Source organism: Ammospiza caudacuta, chromosome 3 (assembly GCF_027887145.1).
Source record: "Ammospiza caudacuta isolate bAmmCau1 chromosome 3, bAmmCau1.pri, whole genome shotgun sequence".
NCBI classification, from domain to species: Eukaryota; Metazoa; Chordata; class Aves; order Passeriformes; family Passerellidae; genus Ammospiza; species Ammospiza caudacuta.
Genome location: NC_080595.1, coordinates 97,884,787 through 97,909,255, shown reverse-complemented (window position 1 = coordinate 97,909,255; position 24,469 = coordinate 97,884,787). Strand labels below are relative to the sequence as shown.

Sequence of the window (24,469 nt, the reverse complement as noted above, 5' to 3'; positions counted from 1 at the left end):
AGACAAAATGAATGGGGGAAACAGGGTTAAATTTTTAAACATCAAAGAAAAGCACACAAGGAATTACAGACATGCATCTAACAAGCCTCAGAACACAAAAACATAAATGCAGGTTCTGAAAATATGACCTGTATTTACAGATTTGACAAGATAGTATTCAGCAGGACACAAAATACAGAAAATGTAAATATCTAAGAATCTTCTGTATTTGTACATCTTGAAGAGTCTTTTCCTAACAATTAACAGCAACATGCCTGGAAGAAATACCAGTATTACCCTTCTCTATCACATAAAGGAATTGATAATTTTCCCATGGTTCTTTGTGAAGCTGAGACATGATACAAAATGTGTCATAGAAAAGAGTCTGCTGTGCATTTTTATTTAATGAAATTTATTTTATGCTTTTTAAATTATTAATATAAATTATTAAAGCTTAAATTCCATATTTTAGTATGCATTTAGGTCTATTGTGTCACATTTTATTATTATTTGATGAATATAGTTTGCTTTCTCACACAGGATGCCAGTTCAATTCATTTGTTACAGAGGTCAATTATTGTCTTCCCCTTGAATTCAGCAAATGCAATTTATTGGAAGGAGGTACAGCTCAAAAAACGTAATGGCCTCCTGCCAAGAATTCTATAGAGGTTGGCAAACACTCTATCCCTGTTAGTATCCTTTGATCTCTTGCAAATTTTCTCTGCTTCCACTAGGACTAATAGAAAAAGGCTGCTCAGACAGCTCCATCGAAGGAGGGTTTAGGTATGTGGCAATTTTGTTGGAGAACTGGATCAAAGCCAAGTTTTGTGAATGACCACTCAGTTATCTTGATTGGCTTTCTGATTGTACTGCAGCTACTTACTTGTCAGCTGGCCAAAAACAGGCAGACTCTCCTCTCTGTCATCATATGAAGCTATTGATACAATATACTCTACATCAGGTGTAAGATCTGATATGACAGTTTGGGTAGTGCTAGGTGAAAGAGTAAATTCTTTAGTAGGTCCATCTGCAATAAATATATAAAACACTCAATGCAGCCTTAAAATACAATATTGGTAAGCTGATTGTAAAACAAAATGCAACAGGCAATAACCTATCTCAAACCAAATAATTTTAGAATTATACACTTTCTGTTTTCATGAAGTATATTGAAACATGAAATTTTAGGCTAATGTGATTTTTTTAATAGTGAAAAAAATCCTAAAGTGTTTGATAAATTCCAGGAAATTTGAAACTTGATATGCACATACAAAATATGCTATCATCTGATAAATCATGTCCTGTTCTCATTCATTCTTTTACACTGATTATTTCTTAAAGTGAAATAGAATAATGGCTGTCTTACACAGCACAATACAATTCTTGAACTTTAGGGTGAAAGCACAGAAGAGGAGCAGAATGATGGTTCTACATCCTTTTTGCTCCCTACAAAGCAAAGGCATCCAAAACTTGCAGTCCCAAAATGGTAAACACTAAGGCAAGAATAGCTCTAACTTGGAAGAAAAACTGTTTTTTCTCTATGCCCTTTGCTGCTACCCAGGCTTGATCACGAGCTTACAAAAGATGTTAATGGCTACTCTCATACCTAAGTTAGATACAGGCAAAAATTAACTCAACATTTCAAAACATGTAATCACATTTAAAAAGTTGTCAGAACTCACCATTTGTTGGAACCACAGTTATTCTGTAACCCACTATTGCATCTGGTGGCCTTTTCCATGACATTTGAACATTATGTTCATCTATAATTGTAAAATTCAAGTCTGATGGTGGATTAACTGCAAAAGATTTATACCAGGTAGATGTTTAAAATCTTGACCAAGTTTTGGCAAATGAATAAATAAAACAAGGTTGAGCAAAGCTTACTAAAATTGTCTTTGCATAAATTTGTTTCCAACAAATATAAAGATATATTGTTGGAAAAAGAGTAAAATAAAAGCTGACAAAATATGACAAAACATCAAAGAGTATATGCATTACAGAGGACAGCACAGAACATATGTTTCTTGAGTTGCCAAGACATTCAAGAATGGCCAGCAAAATCAAGCACAATAGAAAACACATTTGGATACATGTACAATGAGTTCACAGATAATCACCACATATGCAAACATTTCACATAACAATTAAAGGAAATTTTTTTTACATGCTGGGTGCAATCCATACAAGCATGCCAAATCACAACCTGCTTACAATATCATGAGATCATTTAGAATGTGGAGAACACAGTACTCTTCTTAATTAGACATCAAAGAATTGATCAGCTTTTAAAATATAGTCTCTGCATATGATATTTCTTATCAATTCCACTGAATCTAGAAACTTGGCAGAGAAAATTAACTATTTAAAGAATACAGGAAAAGACTGGGCATTTAATGTTCAGTAAAACAATTTCTGTCAGGGTCTAGATAGGAATATACATGCAAAATGTATATGAGCAATAATGATACACTGATGTATCATTATATTCCAAAATGTGGAGAACTCCACCCCTTTGTTCCTAGAAGCCACTAAAGTGACATACTTTGCATATAGCAACAAAGGATTTAGGAACTAAGGGAGTAATAAATGGCATTAGTAGTGGTTGCAATTTGCCAAAATATTCAAGCTGATGCAAAGTTCTCAAAAATAAAATTCTACCTGTTTACACCAGATTTCTGTACAATTTCAAAGGTGTAAACTATTGTTTTCATGTTCCCTTTGCAGCAGGTGTACCCATACTAATAGTGGCATTTTAACATAAAATGCCAGTATGGTTCCAAACAACACAATGGTTAATTATGAAAAGACAACATCAAAATATATTTAAGGACATTTATTTTACAGAATTTATAGAAAATGGCAAAGAAGGCACCAGTGAACCGAACAAATGACTGCAAATAAAATTTGTAGGAGCTGATGACAGAAGTAACTGAACAGTACAGAAAGAAATAGTTTATATATGCTAATTTGCAGCATCATGCATACATAAATGAAATGTTGATTATTGGTTTTTTAGCTTCCCACAATGGACAAAGCCTCCATGTACAAGGTTCATTACACAAAGACATTTAATAAATATTTTATAATGATATTCTCTTTTTAAAATTGTCATGCTTATTCATGCAGTATTTTACTGACTCACTGTCAGTGCATGGTAGGTGTATTATATATTATTGTTTAAATAGGTATACAAAGTATGATTAGATCCAGCCATACTTTCCTTAACTACTAGTGAGAGAGTTTTGCAGGCATTTTTAAAAGATAGATCTTCTGTTTCATAGAAGACCTCCATCATGTGTCAGATTTCATATCAGATTTGAATATAATTTTAAAAGCAGATAAAGTAGTAAATGCTAGAATGTTTAATTATGAAAAGGCACTGTCCAATTACAAAAAGTAAAACTGAGCTAAAAATATATGACATTTTTTTCCTTTTAATTTTCTGTAATTTCCGACCAGAGGATAATATGGCTTTATAATACTGATACAATAGATAACACTAGTACTGAAGTAAATGTTATTTTTCCTGTTGTCCATACACAGGCAGTGAGATTAGACCATTAACCTGCATGCACAGTTTATTCATCATTCAGTTTATGAGCATCACAATGCTAGAGATGGCAGGGTAGTTACTTAGTATCAAAATCATGCAACATGTGTTAATAGTAAAATACATTTAGATGATAAGAATATCATTATAAAATATTGTTTCAGTAGCAATGGCTCAGGACAAATTTAATGCAAAGGCAGAGACAACTGACCTGAGCATGCTTTTAAAAAAATTCAGTACATGGAAAAAGTAGCACCACCAACCTTGCAAGTAAATTGGCATGTTGCAGCAGAGACTTTAGGCTTTAACTGCTGAAGGACAGCAGCAGCCCAGCTTGTTGATATCCAAATGACCGGATTCCAGATAAACTGAAAAAGCTGACTGTGAGGAAAAGTCTTGAGCATTTTAAAGAATGTTTTTCCTTTTTATGAAAATTCAGATGTGGGTCTTGGCAGGTAACAAGAATAGTACATTGACACATGAGTGATGCATCCATTTATCCAGGTGATCATAAACAATGGTATTGCAGGGGAACTTGAAGGTCCCCTTGTCCATCCCACGGTCAAGACAAGATTGGCCACCCTGTGTCATTCCTGACATGTTTTCCTCAGATCATTCTTAAAGACCTCCACTATTGTCAAGACTGACAGCTTCCCACAGAAATTGCTCCAAAACCTCACTGCCTTTATCATCATAGTTATTTCTGACACCTAATCCCCGCCTTCATTGCTGTACTTAAACCCATTCATTCTCGGCCTATGGCTGGCTTATCAAACTCAAGCACGGAATACTTCTCCCACAGAAATCCAAAAAGGAATCTTTCTTGAGTGAAAAAAAAAAAACGCTCCTTGGATCCAATGTCATCAAAATGTCTTCCAGATGGCCTGTGAGCTTTTGATACTCAGAACAGAATCTCCAAAACATCCATGGACCTTCACAGGGGTCAGATTTCACCCAAATGAAACCAGCTGTGGGGTGAAGACCAAACCATGGTCATATGACTGAGAGTAGTAAGCTGATCTGAAGTACAGAAAAATGTTTAGATGATAAAAACCGTATTGTGATAATAAAACAGGGCAACTGTTACTCCATCTCATTAAAATTCTTCTTCTAGAAGGGAATTCACCAGTGGAAAAATAATACATTTGCAATACTGAATCAAACCAGAGTCTAGGAAAGAAATGCCCCTTGTTGTAGTAGGAGTTTGCCCCTTTACAGGGACAAACCTTAAAATTTCACTCAACAAAATCTTATGTGTGAGTGCAGCTTAACTCCAGCAAGCAGTCTTGATGTCAGGCTACTTGCAGCAGTGAAGTTGCACCTATTCTTAGTGTAGTGACACTGCTGATCCTGTGTCCATCAAAATGCATGCCAAACCTCCCAATGACTTGTCAAGGTACAGGATCATGATCATAATGTGTGATGGTGTTTTAGTATTGCCTTCATACTGTGATCCAACCATGAATGCACAGAAATGCCCCTATAGGTTTCCAGAGTAGCAAAAACATATCCTGCTGTACAACAATCATGCTTCCACAGCATTAATTTTGACCACTCTTGGAACTGTGTTATGATCACTTCCTTGACTGGATCTTCTATATTATGCACCACAAAAGAAAAACAAAAGAAAAAAAATCAGACAGAATGTACTTAAAACATTGCCAGTTTTTGTGTTATATACACATGTAATAAGGTTATAATTTCAGAAACAAAAAAAAAAAGAGGGCAAAGCATCTTTCTCATGCTATGCAGGTCTTGCATGTCTTATATTAGCTTGTATTACTTCACAGGAAATATAAAAAATTTACAGCTTTTTTCAGATAACACAATGTGACTGCTAGAGGATCCCAGTGAACACCTTAACATGATAGAAATAAAATGTAACTGCAATATCAGGTAATTTATATCTAGAACCAGATTTAGAAGTGATATAAGTTGGAAGTAGCTGCCATCCACAATCCCTATATGAAAAATATTTTGTGATTCCATCACTAGAAAAGACACACTATAATTAGCATGTAAAGTAATGTGCCAGCCCATGTTAAAATATCATACAATCTACAGAAGCTGAAGAGTAAGCTCAGCCTTACCATCCCAGTGATAAGGCCTCCTCAGGCTGGAAGGTGCCAGAACTCTTCATTTATTATTTTTTTCAGAAGTGGCATGAATTTGGTACAACTAACTAGATCATGACTCCAGTTAAGCTCCTCTGAAGCCTGCTTTGTCAATGTGACTGGAATGACCTACAGCCTAGAAATGTAGTAAAGGGCAACTTCTAAAAAGAGCAGTTCTCAGACTTGTTAGGTATTCATTGCCAATCACAACACAGAAATTTTGCCATCTGTGTCTTTGCATTTTTTAATTTTATATATGTTTATGAAACTTCTTCAAATTTGAAGATGCAAAGCTCATAAATGTACTTTAAAAATTTCCTTTAAAACTATATACCTATACAAATAAAGACATACATATCTCAACCTAACCTATATATATATACACACATTGTATATATGAATATTTACCAAATTTTACACCTGTGTGTATATATATATATATGCATGTGTATATACACTTACACATGCATGCATATTTTGCTTCTAATTAGCAGCAGGAAAAAGTAGAGTCACCCTCACCTATATAGAAATTTCAATTTCACATGTCAATCTACATGGCTCTCTATTTAGGAACTTGGAAATCAGCAGCTTCTTTCTCAAAAGATATTGCCATCAAAAGATAATAAAATAATGGTTCTACCAATGAGTTTCAAAACTTCAAAAGTTTCAGCTATCTCAGATCACCTCTGAATTATTCAGTCAATGAAAATTAATGTACTCAATGCAGATTCATTACAAGCCAAAAATTCTAATCCTTTGTAACTGCTATGCTGCAATTATTTGTCACTTACTACACTGGTGTCCTGGTAACAGATTTTTCACCAGACAAACCTTTTTACGCACAACACAAAGGTTCCACACCTAGATTAGTGATGCCCTCCTTCCCTACCTCCAGCCTAGAAAACAGACTTTTCTAGGTCTGAACCAATTCCTGAAAAACTGAAAAGTCAGCCCCTTCAGAAGCTCAGTTCGGCTACACAAAACCAATGATTTCCTCATTTCTTTCCTGTGCCTTTGAAAATCCCTCTGTATTAAGAAACATGATATGCTACAGAAGCCATGAAAACATCACAGCAGTAACTGGAGGTTATAATTAATAGATTCTTCACATGCCAATGTACTTAACTATGACTAGAATAAGAGCCTTTGGCTCTTGGTGATCACAGATGAAAAAAATACTGTAACAGAAAAAAAAATCTGACATGTGGACAGACATGGAATGCACTGGAGTATTGCTGTGCTGGACTAAAAAGGCACAAAACAACTTTAAGCATAAACAACTTTATGTTTAAATATAAAATATAGAATCACACACAGGAGTTTAAGCTGGGAGAGAGATATCAGAAGGATTGCAAAATAAAACAAGAAGAATTTTACTGTAAAAGAAAAGCAAAAATGCTGAGCATGAAAACAGATTTGCTTCCTTGACCACCGCAAACAAACAACTTCCCCAGTGAAAGGGCATGAGTGCATTTAGACTATATGTGGGCTTTCCCCCCTCTACTCCTACAGTGACTGCCCAACTAGAAACTCCTGTTCTGCTGTACCTCTGTAGAAAAGCTCTAAAGCCATTATTGCAGCTCACTGCTCATTGCCAAGAGCAGCAGAGCACAGCTCTCACAAAGGACTTCAGAGCAGCTGTGATACTGATGAAGAACTAGTTTCATGCTGGAAAGTTCAGGAATCTATGGACAGCAGCATCAGATAAACACCAGATCTCCTCCCAGGGGAGACTGAAAAATGAAAGCTGAAGGAGGGCAGAAAATAAAACTAAGCTTTTTCTTCCCTCTGCTCTCACCCCATCTTTCCACATCATATCAAGAATCTTCATCACATTAAATGGCTCTCTCTCTTATTCTCCTCTCACCTTTTCATCCTATGAAGTGTCTACCCACACCTTTGGGAAAGAAATTTTAAAATGCATGTCCTGTGAATGGTACATGGAGAGTCAAAAAGAACCAAGAAAAGAGACATAGGACTGACTGGTGGGGGAGGATAGCTTTGCCACAAAGTGATCTGAAATTTGGAAAAATAAGACCAAGGGACAAATGTTCACAGGAGAAAGTCAGTTCAGCAAACAGGATCTAAGATGCAATTACACCAAAGTAACGTAAATACATAAGTAAGGAAATAACTTGCTAAAGTAAATAAGATGCAATTTACAAAATTATGCAAACTTGCAGCACAAAATTAAAACAGTGCAGAAGAATGATGAGTATAGTGCAAACAAAACTCCACTGTAAAAATCTCTACAAAAGCAATTCCCACCACAGCAAGTTCTAAGGCAGTCCTAGTTTTGAACTTTCATTTTCAGCACCACTATTTCTCACTCCGTTTTCAGCACCACAATTTTTCACCCCACACTTCCCTGCTCTTACTTCAAAACTCTGGAGCTAGGAGAATTTTCTCATAGAAAGAAGATCACTGTAAATTAGGTATTTTATTTATCAAACATTTTTGAGTGCAAAGTAATGTAAGTTCTATCCAAGAGCCCTCTACAACTCTCAAGATCAGGTTTTATCCACTCTTTTCCTTGGCAATAGTGCATCCTCCAACATCTAATCAAGGTCATCCAGCTATGTGTCACGATTTGCTGTTATAACTCTGCTGCTCCAAATACATTTTTGTAGCTTGCTTTAACAGTGCTGAAGCTATGGCTGGTTTAGTCTACACTATAGCTAAATAAAACACCTTCGCTTACGTTCCAAAATAACATACTCCACACATGTAAATCGTAGTGCAGGACAACAGTAATATTAGTCCAGCTCTAAGTGAGATCCCTTCTAAGATGGGGAAGAAGGCACAAACACATCCACTCCCTTCCTCCATCAAAAATGTACACTTTCTCTGCTTTCTTTGGCACAGCAGTCCTGCGTTTCAAATGCAGCTCTGAAATGACTTCAAATGACCTTTTTCGGTTCCTTTGCCAACAGCAACACAGCACGAGAGGAAGGCAGTGGACTGATTCTCTCCTAGGGTGACCAGATGTTGCACTACTGGCAAAAATGCCATCTTTTTGCAGAAAGCCAGTGTACTTTACATCTGCAAGCCCCAGGCAAGCACTATTACTACTGCCTAGGGGCCAAACACCGCAGAGGCATCTCGGACACCCCATGCTTTTAGAAGAGATCAGCCAAGGTGACCAGGTCCAGACAAGGGAGCTTGTGGCAGGCCATGATCAGGGAATTTGTTTCAGTTCGAGGCAGAAAGAGAAGGAATGCAAAAAAAAAAAAAAAAAAGAATTATCAGTTGCTGGCTTCTGTTTTTTTCCAGTAAATCCAGGAGAGTTCACACCTATGATGGAATCAGGTCCCAGAGATCAGATCAAGTCATTTCAGTGCAGGACATTCAGCCTTTATATTTCCCCTGGAAGCCACAGCTGGCAGAAATGCCATGACTATGACCAAAAAGCCAAGCAGCTCACACTGAGGGCACAGGACACTGTTGCTGTTAATCCACTGGGGAGCCAAGGCCAGGCCAGGCCATGTTGAGCCACGCTGTGCCAAGTGTGACAGTGAAGATGGGTCTCCCCAGGTCTTCAGCTGGAGGCAGGATGCTGCCAGGGCTCCCAGGGGCCTCAGCCTCCAGAGAGACTGCGCTGAGGGCTGAGGAGGAGAAGGAAAAGGAAAGCCTTTTTGGAGGTGACGATACCACCTGCATGCCGGAGCCTTGGAACCCCGGCTGCCACAGCAAGGCCTGGCCCAGCCTTCCCTTCAGCGGTGCCCATGACGCATGTCACAGTGCTGGCAGCACCTCCCAGGCGTGTTCCCCGGGTCAGATCCAGCACAGAAGCTGAGGTGTCAGGTGTCCCTGAGGGAGGGTCCGGCCTCCCCGAGGCTCAGCCGGGGGTCGCCCCGCCGAGCAGGGGAGGCCGATGCACCGGCAGAGAGGCCGGTGGGGCGGGGGAGAGGCGGCCGGCCGGACACAACACACAGGCGCAGAGAGCCAGACTCTGTTGGAGCATTTTATTTCAAAGTTGCAGGTTGTTGAGTAGTAGGTTTTCTGTTTCCTCGCTCAACATTACTAAAAGAAGCCAGAGACCAGCCCTTCTTGGTCCATCCTGGGGGCAGAGCCGTGTCCCCGGCCACGCCGGGCTGCCCACCAGCGGCAAAGGGCTCCTCGGGCCCTGTGCCCGGGTGGCCACAGCGGCTGGCCCAGGTCCTGCCTGTGGGGTGGTGCGGACAGCACACCAGAGGGACAGAGAGAGGGAGCTACGCTCCGGCCCACTAGCCGGGAGAAACAGAACACAGAAGGAGCTGGGCAAGGAAGGAGAGGCATTTCTCTGAAGGAGAGAAAGAAATAAGGTGAAGTATTCACACTCAAAAACAGAGAGGGAGAGAGCCAGTAGCTCAAGGCTGATTGTGAGGTTTGCTGGTCAGTGGGGCACCAGGGCAAGAGGGCAGGGAGGAGAAGGTTACCTTCAGCCTCGATGGAGGAGAGGAGGGTGGCTGCACACAGAGCAGCGACTGCCGAGCACAGCGCTGTCTTCATTTCTGCCCTTTCAGATCACAACAACATGAATGAATCTGCAATGATGGGGAAGGGAGGAAGGGGGAGAAACGAGAAGGAAATGATACATGTGGATTAAAGGATTGCGTGGGTGTATTCATGAAACATAAAAAAGACAAACCGTGGATTTCGCTTTGTTCCCTTATCCCCAGCCCCCACCCACGGGACCAGGTTGAAACCTCCAGACTTGAAAGCTGTCCAAGACGACGAACGATCTGTGTGACTAACTGGGGAGTCTCGTCTCGCTGTAATGTGCCTTTTGTTGCTGAACCCTTTCCAATCACAGTAAGCACACAAAGCTTTAACCCAGTTAGGGTTAATTTGATCAGGGAAGCGCAGTGAAGATCTGTGCCTCCACACAGGCAGCAGCCAGAAGGGAGCTCCATGACTTCATCGCTGAATGTGATGATAGCTAATTCAGAGGTCATTCCTGCTTTGGATCAACTAAATGTCTCTTTCAGCTGGGGATTTTAATCGGCTCCTTTTTCATAACTGTTGAACCACTTAGTTAGCTTTGTTTTACTGGTCTCAAGGCAGTTTGGAAACTGTAATAAAACTTTTTTGAGGGGTTCTGCCTACAATTGCGCTATTCTTCATTTCTTGAAAGTCTGAAATAGGTTATACAGAAGTGTGTGTAACACACATCTGAAATTTGACACGTCTGTCTAGCCATGATGTTTCAACATCTGATAATTCATTTACATGTCCTGAGAGAAAATATATTTAAAATACACTATATAAAGCTGATAGGCATAAGAGTCTCACACCAACTGCCAGTTGTCTAGCACAAGAAGTGGGATTAGGCCAAGTTAGTGGCTCCTAATTGCAAACAGCCATCCCTTCATAACTATATGCTCTAATTCCTGTAAAATTACTGCCAATTACTCTAGCAAAACTTTCCAAATTATTTCCTTGTCTAAGTAAAGTCTAATATGAACCTATGCATGTAAGTGTTTCTATAGTTTCAGATTTTCTATCTCAAGAAGTAGGAGAGTGGCAATTTGTATGAATAAAGTCATACATGCATCATATATCATAATTAGGCTGGGGGAAAAAGAATTCCAAAAGCAATTAGGCAACAAATTTAATCAGGAATGTTCCAAGAGCAAAACAAAAGAAGAAAACATAAATCATTAGTCCGCAGAAACAACTGAAAGGGAAAACAATATTCTTCTACCATCTAAAGAACTACCCAGCAAGGCACATTTGGTGGGAAGATGCTATGGAGATCCAGGAACTTCCCAGTTACTGATCTGAGCTTAATAGGCTTCATTTGAGCAGCTGTATATACTTGCCTTAGCCAAACGCCTTGACTGCACACGAAAATACCAAAATCTCAACAAAAATCTAAGTAAAGGTTTCAGTCTAATGGCAGTTCCAGTGGCTAAACAGAAGAGCAAGAGCAATATTGACCATAATGACACTAACACAAGAAAGGCCAAGGTTAGTATTAAAATGCTCTGAAAGCTCAAAAATCGTATCACTGCTCTGCGTGGGAAACGGCTGCCCCTGGGCAGATCTACAACATCCTGCAGTGAGTTGAAAGATCGCCTAAATTCAACGCTAAAGGACATTTTGTCCTGATAAGCTCGTGCGAGCTTTGACTGCCATCTTTTGATCGTTCTGAAAAGCAACAGAAATTAATCATCCCACAAAGGCATCTAGGAATTCTCCACTGCTACAGGTCTTCCATTCCTGATACACGTTTTTATTTCATGAAATACACCACCTCAGCCAAAGCATTAATTTGCTAACCTAAAAACACTGTTTCCTTCTCACAAATTTAAGTGTGTGAAAGAAACCCTGGAGGTGACAGAGGACACCTCCTGGCTCAGCAGGGATACAGCAGACTTTGTGTCAGAACTAAAGGTTTTCTCATTGATCTTTAGAGACCACTTAGAAAAAGTCAAACCCGGGCTTTCACATTGCCAATCCTATCTCAGGCTAATTCAACCTACAAAAGCTTAGCCAAAGCATTTCTAAACCACACAATGCATGACATTTAACACTTTCAAGAAGAAAAAAACTAACGTAAACAGAAAAAGAAAAAAAAAAGCACAGGAAAAGCCTATCAAAGATATAAAAAACTGGAAGCAGGACACAGCATCACCGGCAGCTGCACACACAAGGGAGGGAAGCAAGAGCTGCTGCCAAAGCCGCAGCGGTAGCATGCCTGCAGGCGCCCTGGGCGCTGACAGCAGGCTCCGCCTGGAGCCTCCGGCCACCCTGAGCCTCGGTCTCCGGGTCACCACCGCCCCTGCCCGCCTTTCTGCCCAGGCACCCGTCCGCGGCCAGCGCTGGGAGCCGCCATCCCGCCGGGCTTCCCCGCGCCTTTCCCGGGCTGGCAGCCAGCAGCCCCGGGGCGCCCTGCCCTGAGCCTCTCGGCCCGCCCGGCCGCAGCTGCAGCCGGCTCCGGCATGCCCAACGCGCACACGCTCCGTCCTCATCCCGCGGCAGCTCCAGGGGCTGCGTGCGCGGTGCGTGCGGACAGAGCGGGACGCGGGGCTCGGCGGGCAGGGACCCCGCTCCTGCGCGGGCACACACACACAGACCTTCCGAGGTGGCCGCAGGGCGCCGGGGTCCGTGACGGGACAGCTCCTCCGGCGATGGCTGCGGTGGTGCCCGCAGCGGCGGGAGCCGCAGCCGTCGGACCTGGATAAAGGGAGGAGGATAAAGGATGAAGCTCCGGGGGCACCTTGTGGAGGGAGCAGCAAGTAGCAGCAGCGGCGAATAAGGAGCAGCAGCAGCGGCAACAGTGAGCGCAGAGGAGGCGTCTCGATTACTGTAGCTCCCGATGTGAGGGGTCTGTCTGGGAAGACTTGCCTTCTCCAAGTGGGTAGAGCCTCTTCTCAATCTGCTACTTAATAGAGGGCTGTTCCCAACTCTCAATTTACCCTCGTAAGCGGTTACGAAACTTCAGGGAAGGTGGACTGCTGCCACCGGGTGATATATGCGCTGCTGTGCTCCAGCAAGGAAGGGGATCCACTTCTGGAAACTGGCGCATACCTCCGCGCATTCCTGCGGCATGAGACGGGAGCCGCGGCGGCAGCGCGCCCGGAGGCAGGGGCCCGGCCCGCCGCCCCCTCCCTCTCTCCCCTAGGCTTCCCAAACGGGGAGGACGCGGGAGGGCAGTGGAAAAATTGAGTCTCCGGGCAGGCTTCGACGGACGGCGGCGCGGAGGGTGTCCCCGGGCGGGGGGTTCCACGACGCCCCCGCGGAGGACCCGAGGCTGGGCTGATCCCTGGCACAATCTTCTTGCAAGGGAGTGCGGGCACTCCCAGGAGCCTTGAGGGCAAAGGTGATAATAATCATGGTGTCACGGTTCAGGTGTGTCTAGCCTCAACCGTATGCAGCCATACATACATTAACCCTGCATTAAATGCACACTCCCCCTGACAGCCCTCGTCTGCGGCGGGGCGGCTGCGGTTCCCCGGGCTGAGGGACGGGTCGCACGCCCGCACCGACCGTCCCTCGGACCCCGTAGCCCACGTCTGAAATTCGGTGCCTTCAGGAACTTCACCTTCCAAAAGCGGATAATCCTCTGCGGAACAGGCTCCGCGAGGGTCTCCCATCACTCGCTCTCGGGAACCTCCCCGGGCCCCCCGACGTGTTCCAGCCTCTGCAGCACGCCGTGCCAGAGAGTGACACGGCAAACTAGCCGGGCCCTTCTCTGCCCGAGGGCCCAGACAGAGCATCCCGGGGGGCTCCGCGCCAGCAGCGGGGCTGCTCCCACACCCGTGGGGAACGGCATCCCCGGTAACGCTCGCGGTCCTCCGGGACCTCTTCGGGCCAAAATACGAGATGTCACCGTCCCCTCGGAGCGGGTGCGCAAACTCGGGACGCGGAACAGAGATGAGCGAGGAGCAGGGGTGATCAGGGACGGGGGAAAGCTGGGGGTTTCTCCCGGCCGCAGCCCCGCTCGTCCCGCAGCCCTAGCGCCGGGCCCCGCCGCACCGCCGCCATCCGTGGTGCCGGAGCGCCCCCCGGTGGCGGCGCCGGGCAGCAGCGGCGACCGACGGACCGACCGTCCGTCTGTCCGCCTGCCGAGGCTGCCGCTGGGCCCCGGGGCCACCGCTGTGGGGACCGGATGGAAAACAGGGCCGGGAAGGGCGGAGAGAGGGAGAGATGGGGCCATGCCTCAGCGCAGAGCTTGGGAGCCCCGCTCGGAGCGGCCGGGGGCGTTCCGGGGCCGCACTGGGTCCCTTTCGGCTCCGAGCACGACGTGACTGCGGAGTCATCGCGGGGGCTCCCGCCGGCGTGGAAGGGACCGATAGCGGAGGTTTATATTTTATCAGAGGTCCGCTCCTGGGCACTTTTCCGCACGACTGGGACATCGAGGACCTGTCGGCAGGAGGACCTGTGTCTCCTGAGCTTCATTTCTGCAACAGACCTACACCAGAAGCGAAATGATGAAAAGAAAGCGATAACCAGAAGACATGCGCTGACATTTCCAGACACTTTGGAAGCGAGTCAGCTGTCTTTGGGACAAGGCACAGCTTCAGTTGTCTGGTATTGATAGAATGCACTTTCCAAAAGCAACATCTCCTGCGCCGATAAAACTCTTGACCTATTAAACCCCCTTGCCCAGCTGTTGAGTTGGATTTTCTCGTTTGGCATCATTTTGGCATGGGGAACTGGATTTCTTCCTATCCAGGTCTGATATGGAAAAGCAATATTTCTACATAATAACACATTTTAAAATTTTTAGTTCCCTGAATGAACACACCAAGAACATGAGTACAAATGGGGTGTGGAAAATAGTTTCTTAAGAATGGACATCAGGGATTACAAAGAAATATCCTTCCACAGGAAGTGAATTAATGCAAATGAGGTATTTTTATCACTTGTGCACTACAACGATATTTTTTTACAATATACGGTGGATTTTTTCATCATAGGATAACCAAGATATTATGTTAATAGTGAAGAGCAATTAATGCAAAAAATGAAGCTGGAAGAAAATATGCATTGTTCTATGTAAAAGTTAAATCACCCAGAAATATTGTTTAAATAGTTTGGTGTATTGCTACAATTGGATTTACACTAGTGGAGGCTTTGAAAGCAAGGGGTCTCTCAGGTCTGCAAGGATCTCATACACTCCCCCTCACAGACCTAGATGCTGCTGAGGGGAGTATCTCCCCTTCCTCTCAGCTGACCAGAGTTGCTTAATTTCTTCATAGAAAATAAGATTCAGAGCTGTCAAGAGCAAACAATTAATTGACTCCAAGAGCAGCAGGATTTTGTTCTTATCCTTAACTCCTTATTCTAACTCTTCTAACCATGATTCTCCTAAGATCATTTATGTGCAAAATACACCATCAAATTGCATTTAGAGCGTGTCCTTCCATATATCACAGTAATTAAATGGGTTGTTTTCAATCAGCATGTTGCTATGTACATTCATAGTCTGAGTACATAGTATGTGATGCAGAAGGCATTTCTGAAATGCATAAACATTTACTAACATTCTCCTGTCTGCTTGTTTCTTAGACAAGTGTTAAACACATTAAGACCATTGCACTCCAACTCCACAATTTTCTTTGCTATCTAATCTGAACACACTGAAACAGTGGCAGATTTAAATACAAAAATCAACATTTAAATTTATATTTATACTTTTAATAAAATTTTCCATTTCTGGTGTGGGTGCGTAATAGTAATGTTGCAGGTAACCAGGAATTTCTTAGAAATTTTGAAATGGTTTTGGATCTAGAGTAATTCAGGAAACTTTGTCTTTCTGACACCTCTTTTTTTTTTTTTTTTCTCTCAAACTGCATTGCCAGGGCAAAATAAAACAGTATATTCTGCATTTCAGCACTGTAAGCCTTAAATATCATTTCCATGTGGCTATCACACTAGATTTCGCCTCTGTATTGTCTTGACAGTTAGTTGCATCTGCTTTACATATGAATGTGGTAAATGTGTTCTTCATATGTATATATGCATTTGAGTGTATGTCTTGCACAGAGGAAGAATAAAAAAAAAGTGTCAGCACTTTGAACATCAAACAATATATACATTAAGCATTAAGTATAGTTGTACAAGCAGAATTGTGCTGCTGCCAGTGACTTGCAGCTAGTACAGTACATCTGCCCAGGAAGAACTTTGCTGGTCAGGCTGTCACTGCATCTATCACTACAGTGCATCTAAATTAAACACTTTCTTAGTACAGTCATTTAAGAGGCCCATTTATTCCTGACTGCACAATGGACAGCCTTTCCAGTATATTTTCTATTCTCTATTAAATCAGTCATAAGACTAATATTGCACAGGATTATATTTGCACTCATAAAATGCAGAAGGACAAAACATATTTAATAGTTTCCACAAGGCTTTTCCTTATATGAGAGATTTCCAGTCAATGGCAGGAGAAAAACTCAGTCTGGTGTTTGTTTATTTGGATAAGTTCATTTCAGAGCTGGAATTCAGAGAGCAGAACTAGTCTGACCTCTCATAATGAGGACTGGCTTCTTACATTAGCAGTGTTCAGAGAGGATTTGTTCTATCTGAAATCTGCTCATTCAGTGGAACAACTACAGAAGCAGCATCCCTGGAAAGTGTGACAGCCATGTAATAATTATCTGCCTTACCAGGTATGTTTTCCTTAGCAACTATTTATTTCTCTAATTTGTGTAACTGTTTTTTCCCATCATGTAATGTTGTGAAAGTTAATTATTGTGGCTCCAGATAAGTAGAACTGGAAAAGCAAATAAATCTTTCAAAAGCAGAGTTATAAATAGAAAGAAGCTGGTATTTTGTGGAGTTTGTGAGTCTGAGAAAGTCCAGTTAATTTGTAGGCAGTCATTTAAAAAAAAAAAAAAGTGCTTTAATACTAAAATTGGAAAAAATAGATGCAACGATCTTATAGTCCCTTGTATATTCATAAACACACTTTATATTGTAACACTTCTAAATAAAGTTGCTTTCTTTCAAAGAAGCTGGTTCATTATTTCATGACAGAGTCCTAATCTATTCAGAAAGCATTCCTCTATGAAACCAGTACAAATCTTGCTTGATTAAAGAGGACAGGAAAATAAATTGAGGACGGCGACTCTATATATTTTTCAGGTATCACTGTATGTTTTAATGTAATTGTTCCTGTCACAGCTATGGACTGGCCACAAAGAATTGTAAATGTAGATTTAAGCATTCATCTTCTTGTAGCTGAGGGTTTCTTGGTGAAACAATGATGATTGATGATCACTGAGAAAACCCATAATTTTGAAAAATTAAAATATTTTTAGAAATCACTAGCCACTAGCTGCTGCTTGCAGAACATTGTAGTACAGTGCTCACTGAGTACCTAATTGAATTCAACATCTGCTGAAGGGTTAATAGCCATGGGTTTCCCTATATTTGGTAGGATTTCAACTATTGCAAAGTAATTTCTTCCTATGAAGAAGCTCTTGATATTAATTGGCAACAAATGCTGAAATGGCACAGTGCCAAGCTCTGAATCTATTGGGACAGCAGGGTCTGTGGCAGGTAGTCTTACAGAGAAGATAAGCTTGTGTCTGAATGTAAAGTATTCAAAGCTGCTGAAAGTTCAGGCTGCATTAGCTAATGAGTGACCTGATCCTTTTGTTGCAGACAGTGGAATAATGATGGGAGGGAATTTTAAGACTCAATACCTTGTCATCAGGCTGACTGCTGATGCTGGCCTTCTCTCCCCCACAGACACAAATGGCAATGAGGATGTGGTGATTCCTCTGACTGAAGAGCAGGTGGGAGGAAAGCTGTCAAGGGGGAATAATCAGCTGCTGCTGCACTCTATTCCAATACATATCTTTCCAAAAAGGTTTAGAGGATGTAAAGGTCAACCCCAAATCCTCAGTTCAGCAGGACTAACATTCAAAACTTTAAGCATTCTGACAAGTGAATCTGATGTGAATGCACAGAACCATAGTAAATGAGGCTGGAAAAGATCCCTAGAAGCCATTTAGTTTATGATCTGTTATTTCAAGTACCCCAGGACTTCAAAGAGAAATTCTCCATACCGTGCTTAGTACTAACAGCATACTTTGGGGAGCTGTTTTGTACCAGCTGACAATAGATAAAAACTTGTTTTAGGTGAGTTGCAAGTTGTCCAGAATCATGACTATGAGCACAGCCATCAGAAATAAAAATACAACTTCACCAGAGAAGCCAGTATCTTTGGATCAGAGAATCATAAAATGGTATGGGTTGGAAAGGACCATAAGTACCATCAAGTTCCAATCCACAAAAATAGCCTTGGTTTATTGTGAAAAATTGCTTGCTTGCAATTGCTTGCTGGCTGGTCTGCAAACTCTCAGGGAGCAAGGAAGCCAGACTGGGAAAATCCTTCTTGTATGTGACTGTCAGAGGTACAGATCCCACCAGTCTTGCTAAAACCCCTTTTACTGTTACAGTATGTCTGCATATGATAGTCACGTAATTTTTTTGACCATTTCTAAACTTTGTGGGAGGTGGACTCCATGGTCACCATCATCTCTGCTCCCCACTCCCCCCAGCTTCTCAGTCTGAGTGCCTTCATATTCAAACTGGCAGACTGTGGCATCAATCGCAGTTTTTTCCTCTGCAAAAGAAAGAGCACCAGAAGCAAAACTTGGGCTAGGACACATCTAGGGAATGCACCAGGCCCAAGGAGCTGGATAGCCTAAATTATCCATACTTTCCTGGGACATACCATCTGGGGATCTCATCTGAATGTCACCTATCACAGATACTGATGGACATTTGGACACTTTGAGAGTTTGTGGAAAAAAGAGTCAGGCAAGAGTTTAGCTCAAATGCATTGAAAACACAGCCTAGGTATCACCTGTCACAACATTTATGAACTCCACATGAGCCAGCTTTGAAAAAGAAACCTGTTTCTTTTGCAAAAGTCTTAATTGGCAAGTGACTAAGGAGGAAAATACATGGACCAAAACAATGCAGAACTAAATCAGTATTTCTTAATGCAGCCTTGGGGCTGCTCCTTCCCAATATGTTGAATATGGACAGTTCCAAATACCAGAACACAAGATTTATTTGGATTATAAATAGATATTGCCATGTGCTTCAGTATCAGAAGCACTCTATTGTGTAAACAGAAAACTACTGGCTTTTGTTTCTACTTTTAAAGGTTACTTGAAAGCTTCCATGTACTCTTTGCTGACAGCCTTTTTCACCTGTTGGAGTTGAGTCTCTCACTTGGGTATCAACACCTCTACAGCCTGCTGAGAAGCTTCACTTGAAGCTGTTAAAATGTCTTCTCTCATATGCCCTTTCCTCTGATCTCTTGGACGCTCTCCAGCTGGCCTCACTACTCTGTTAGCTTTTAGTCAGCCTAGTTTAGTGCACATGTCTTGGGTTTGGCATTGTTTTGATTTCTGCATGTATTTTTCTATCCAGAGAAATGTGTTTGCTACTAGCTCCAATATCTCTTATTTGTTTAACAAAACTAATAAATAAATAAATAAATAAATAAATAAATAAATTTTATCTGCTTAGGATTTTTAAACAAATAGGCTTTTGGCAAATCTGACTTGTTGCTCCTTTACCCTCTGCCCAGTGCCCTTTAAAATGTATTTAGGGGATTTCCTGTTTAAGGCACATCATAATATGGGGCTTTACCACATCATTATCTTCTAAGAACAGCTGCTGCAAGATGATATCCCTTTATGCCAGGAGTAGCTGTTGGGACTTTATTTTCTAATAAAAACTCTGGAGTCTGCTTCTCTAACTTCCACAGTGGCTGAGGAGGCAGGCAGAGAACGTGTACTCCTTGACATTGGCCCCACCATCGCAGCTTTGCCCTTTAGGAACATTGGCTGTGCCCACTGCTCTGTCCTGCATGGCCACCTCAGGTGGCATTTGGCTCTGGCTTAGGGTACTTTATGTGCCTGCACATGAGCCCAGCATCCAAACTTCTGCAGTGGCTGATGAAGCCCTGAGTTACTGAACTCAGCAGTGCCTGAGCAGTTTGGCCAGCCACCATCCATGGGCTTGGATCAGCTGTTGTCACAGTGGGCTCTGGAGCCATCTGAGGGTTCTGCAGCGTCAGAGATCTCTTGTGGAGCTGCCAGCTACAGACAAGGACCCACATATGCTGACACATCTCAGACTGTTCTGGACCACCAGGAGGCAGAGACAAGCTCCCAGTGATGTTTTGAGTGTTAGAGGCCTCCTGATAGAGGCCCCCCTTTGCTGTAATGCAAGAGTATGATATGAGCCTCCTGCAGATCCTCTGTTGTATTTGCCAGCCCCAAGCATACAGCCCACACTTGCCTCAGGTATAACTTGAAATGGTGTTGGGCACTCCATTTGAGGCATTGAATCAAAAACCTTTTTCATGTCTGGTACTTTAGCCAGTGAAGTCTTCTGCCGATACAAAGCTTTGTAGTCTACTCATGTAAATATCTATTTACCAGGAACCAGAATAAGATCAGTAAATGGGCCTGGAACTGATCAAAATATGTGATTTTCAGGTCCTATTCATCCGTTTTTCTGCTTTTGGATCTCAGGCCAGAGAGGTACCGATTGAGACAGCCCAACTCTGTAAATGCCTAACTCTGTAAAATGCCATAGTGTTGAGGTCTATCCTGCACCACAACTGTTTTGTGACTTTCTTCCAGAAACTGCATTTACACCCCATAGTTAATTAGGATGGGAAACCAAAAGTTATAGTTCTCCTCTTCTTTCCCCAGAAATCTGCTCATACATGTGAACACTATTTCCAGAAATAATAACATCTTTCCTTGTTGTTATAAGACATTTTTCTATTTCATTATTTTAATAGAAGAAAATTTCTTGGTATTGCTTTTCTGAAAAATCAGGCTATTTATGTAAATGTCAGAGTATGGCTTTAGCAGTCTAAGTTTAACTTCTTTCTGAAAATCTCAGCCAAAGGGAGGTGGGCTAACACCCCATGCACTGCACTACAGCTCTGTGGCACAGTGATCCCAGTGCAATGCTCCACATGGAGCACTTATTAGCACACCACACTATATTTAGCAAAATGTGCCCACTGCTCCTAAGAGATGACTGAATAAACCTTGATAACACAGTTGGCCTGACTCCTGTGGGACTTGTAACTGCCCACGGAGCAATAGAGATCATTATAATGTTTTAATTATATAATTCCCTTTTGCATAGTGCTATGATAGATACGACTGAGTGTGTGTCAGCCTTTCCATTATAAACTTCGGACCCAGAGCATTAGTCATCCAGAGTAAGTGCTGATGTTGAGATGAAACAATGTAGAACCATTTTTATATTACATATACATATATTACTCAATTATTATTAAGAACGCGTTAGTTACTTAAAGGTCCTAACAGAATCGCAAGCTTCTCCTTGGAACCCTGTAGGAACAGAAGCTTCTCACAGTTTTTCAGAGCAAACTGTCTCAATACCTGCAATAAAGTGTAACAGCACTGAATCTCCCTCTCTCTCTCTTTTATTCCCAAAAGCATTTCCAAATATCTACTAAGCATGTTACAGTTGCATTGATGAGGATGGTACCATAAGATTTACAGAGAAACTCTTAGAAGAATCTTAATCTACAAAAATGATCATTTTGGACAGATCATGTACTTTGAGTCCTGCACAGCCCAGATTTCTTGGCTAAAAGGGAAATCTTCCATAGAAAAATAAGACAGCTATCTAAAAGTATTTAGGTTTTTTTCTTCTGTTTCAGATATTGTTGAAACTGGACTATGTCTCTTTGCGCTTGAGAAGTCCTCTACAAGATGTTTAACTCAATTACTACATTTTAAGTATCTCCATTGAACATCCTATTGTTCCTTTCAAGGAAAACATTCTTCAGCTGCTCTTGGTGAAATCACAAGGAACTGTATCTCTAGGTGAACTTTACAGGCAGCCTCAAGAGAGCTATTCCACAACATATCTCTAAGGTGAAGGATAAAATTTTATTAGATTGACATATCACAAGACACTCTACTTCTCTCTTATTTTACAACTCTGTTCGCAGTCAAAAGTAGTTCACAGAGGAGAGTGCTTATGCTGAAATATGCTTTTAAAGCAATACTGTGACCTTGTTCATTTCATACTTAGCTTGCAACAATTCTTTTTAGGAAACTTAACTTAGGTAACTTTAAAACTCCAAGCCTCCTGTGGTCTTTTTTATTGCAACTCCTTCCATGTTCTTGCCTACATAAAGCTTAAATATTAGTAAATCTTACCTCATCATCACTTTCCAACTTAGTTCCATGCCCATCAGACAGCATCTTGCCTTTTCTTGCAGAGAGCAGAGACCCAACAAGGCAAAGGACAGACATTTTCATGAATGAAAACACTAAAGCAAGTTAATATAATAATAAAAGACTGAAATACTGTGGAGGCAGAAAGAAGATTGCACATGATAAACCAGACTGAAGAGGCAAAAGATCCTTATATTTCAGAAAGTTCACTCTTATGGATTGGGAACTCAAAGAAACCCCGAAGCAAAGGACAAATTCATCTCTCTGGCAGTTTTCTCTGGGGGTCAGCAGCCTATAAGCAATGGGAGTGAATATTTTGAGACCTTAGTGAGCTGCATACAGACACTGGTTTTCTTTGAGGATCTAAACTCAGAACTGCCTGATTGGGGACTCAGTGGGATAACCCCTTCCCACAAGTACCTCCCCAGCTCCCTGAGAATGAATTTGGCTCGTCACAACATTTCTAAACAGGAATCCCAGCCAATGACCACTTTTGACAAGGATGCATATTTTTGAGGAAATAGGTACAAGTGTGCTTTTAGCTCTAGATGTGTTTTGGGGGAGGCTGTGATCAGTTAGTCTAATGGAAAAACTGTGAATAATAACAACTCTTCAAAAATACTGGGGCAAGACCAAAACATGTATCAGACTGTATGTGTTACTCTCTGAGTTTGAAGACTTGGATATAGGCTGGACTTGATGATCTCAAAAGTCTTTTCCAGCCTAGTTAATTCTGTGATTCTGTGAATACTTACATTCAGAAAAACTACAGTCCGGCCAAGAGATTCTCCTCAGATGGTGTTTCTGGACAAGCCATTATTTTTACAGCAGAATTGACTGAGTACTGAAAAAATAAGTGGAAAGACTCAGGCAAGTTAGATTAGAGAAGGTGATGTTATTGCTAAAAGGAACTTCTTTAAAAAAATAATCGCACAAGCATGCACATGAAAAGATACATTAGTTCTGACTTACTCATCCCCTAAATACCTTATTTAGGGTCAAGTCAGGTTGATCAGATTGATTTTGACTCTGAAAGTCTGATTCACCCTAGCAACTGTGAAGGTTAATCTCCAGCTCTGATAGTGAAAAGAATTGAAAAAGAATGGGAGAGTAAGGAGTGACAGCATAGTATGAACACAGAAAAAAAATTCATCATGGTTTCTCATAGTTCAGAGCAGTGATGGCTAAGGTGAGCAACTCTATAGAAGTGATATTTTTACTCTGGGACCTGGAAAAAGAAAAAAAAAGAAGTACAATGAAGATCATACACTGAAAGATCTCCCTGGGGTTTTCTTTTTACTTCAGAGAGTTTCTAAACTTTTTCACGGTGTCTTTCAGGAAGTCAGTGCTGTATTATTGTGGTATTGTTAGTACTCAGACTTTTACTGGGGAAATTTTTGTATGTGTCAGGCTAATTGGATGTATACATGTATTCAGCAGCCAAGAAAACGTAGCCCAGGGCACCATTCTAAGAGTTGATATTCTGAGCTACCTTCCAAATGGAGAAAGTAAAACATGGTCTGTACATTTGGAATCTCAGAAAGGATTGTGGAACTTGCAACTGCAGTACTGAGGATTTCATTTTCTGTTTCATCCGATTATTACTTGAATATTAATTTCTATTAACAGTGGCATGAATAATTTTTTCTTTTATTTTGACAAAGTTGGCACACTTCTAAGCTGAGTATATTAATGTCTAGAAGCCCATGCCTTCATATCAGTGACCATTTGATTCCTTTATAGTTGCAACTTTTTCACATTAGCAAGGAGTGATGGATGTTGCCTATTTTATTTTCTGCTACTCATATAATACCCATAGGGAGATTGAAGTTAAGATCTTCAGATATTTTAGCAATAGGGAAGATACGTGGCTCTATTTTTGTATTCTCCTAGAGAGAGACAATATATAGTCAATACAGGCACCCAGTTTACCTCTCACAATTGGTGATGTGGTTGCGCCTGCAATGAGATACATGTATAGACTGCACAGCAGATGGGAATTTCCCGGCTAGTGTTGCAATGCAGTCCCATAAAATGGTGCTGAGCAGCTGACCGTGGGTTTGGTTTGGTTTGCTCCTCCCGCTGCCCCCGCAGCAGCAGAGCTCTCTCTCGGAGCGCGGATCGCGGAC

General features: G+C 41.8%; 1 protein-coding gene across 1 annotated transcript in view; it reads right to left on the bottom strand.

The window, feature by feature from the left end:
• Nucleotides 1-12,957, bottom strand: part of COL12A1 (collagen type XII alpha 1 chain) — a 100,144-nt gene extending 87,187 nt beyond the window's left edge. The window contains exons 1-4 of the mRNA XM_058802795.1: nt 12,851-12,957; nt 10,065-10,172; nt 1,662-1,778; nt 863-1,006 (exon numbers count right to left, since the gene is read on the bottom strand). Coding sequence (XP_058658778.1) covers nt 863-1,006; nt 1,662-1,778; nt 10,065-10,137 — 334 coding nt within the window. The 5' untranslated portion in view covers nt 10,138-10,172; nt 12,851-12,957. The remainder of the gene's footprint in view (nt 1-862; nt 1,007-1,661; nt 1,779-10,064; nt 10,173-12,850) is intronic.
• Between the last annotated feature and the right edge of the window lie 11,512 nt (nt 12,958-24,469).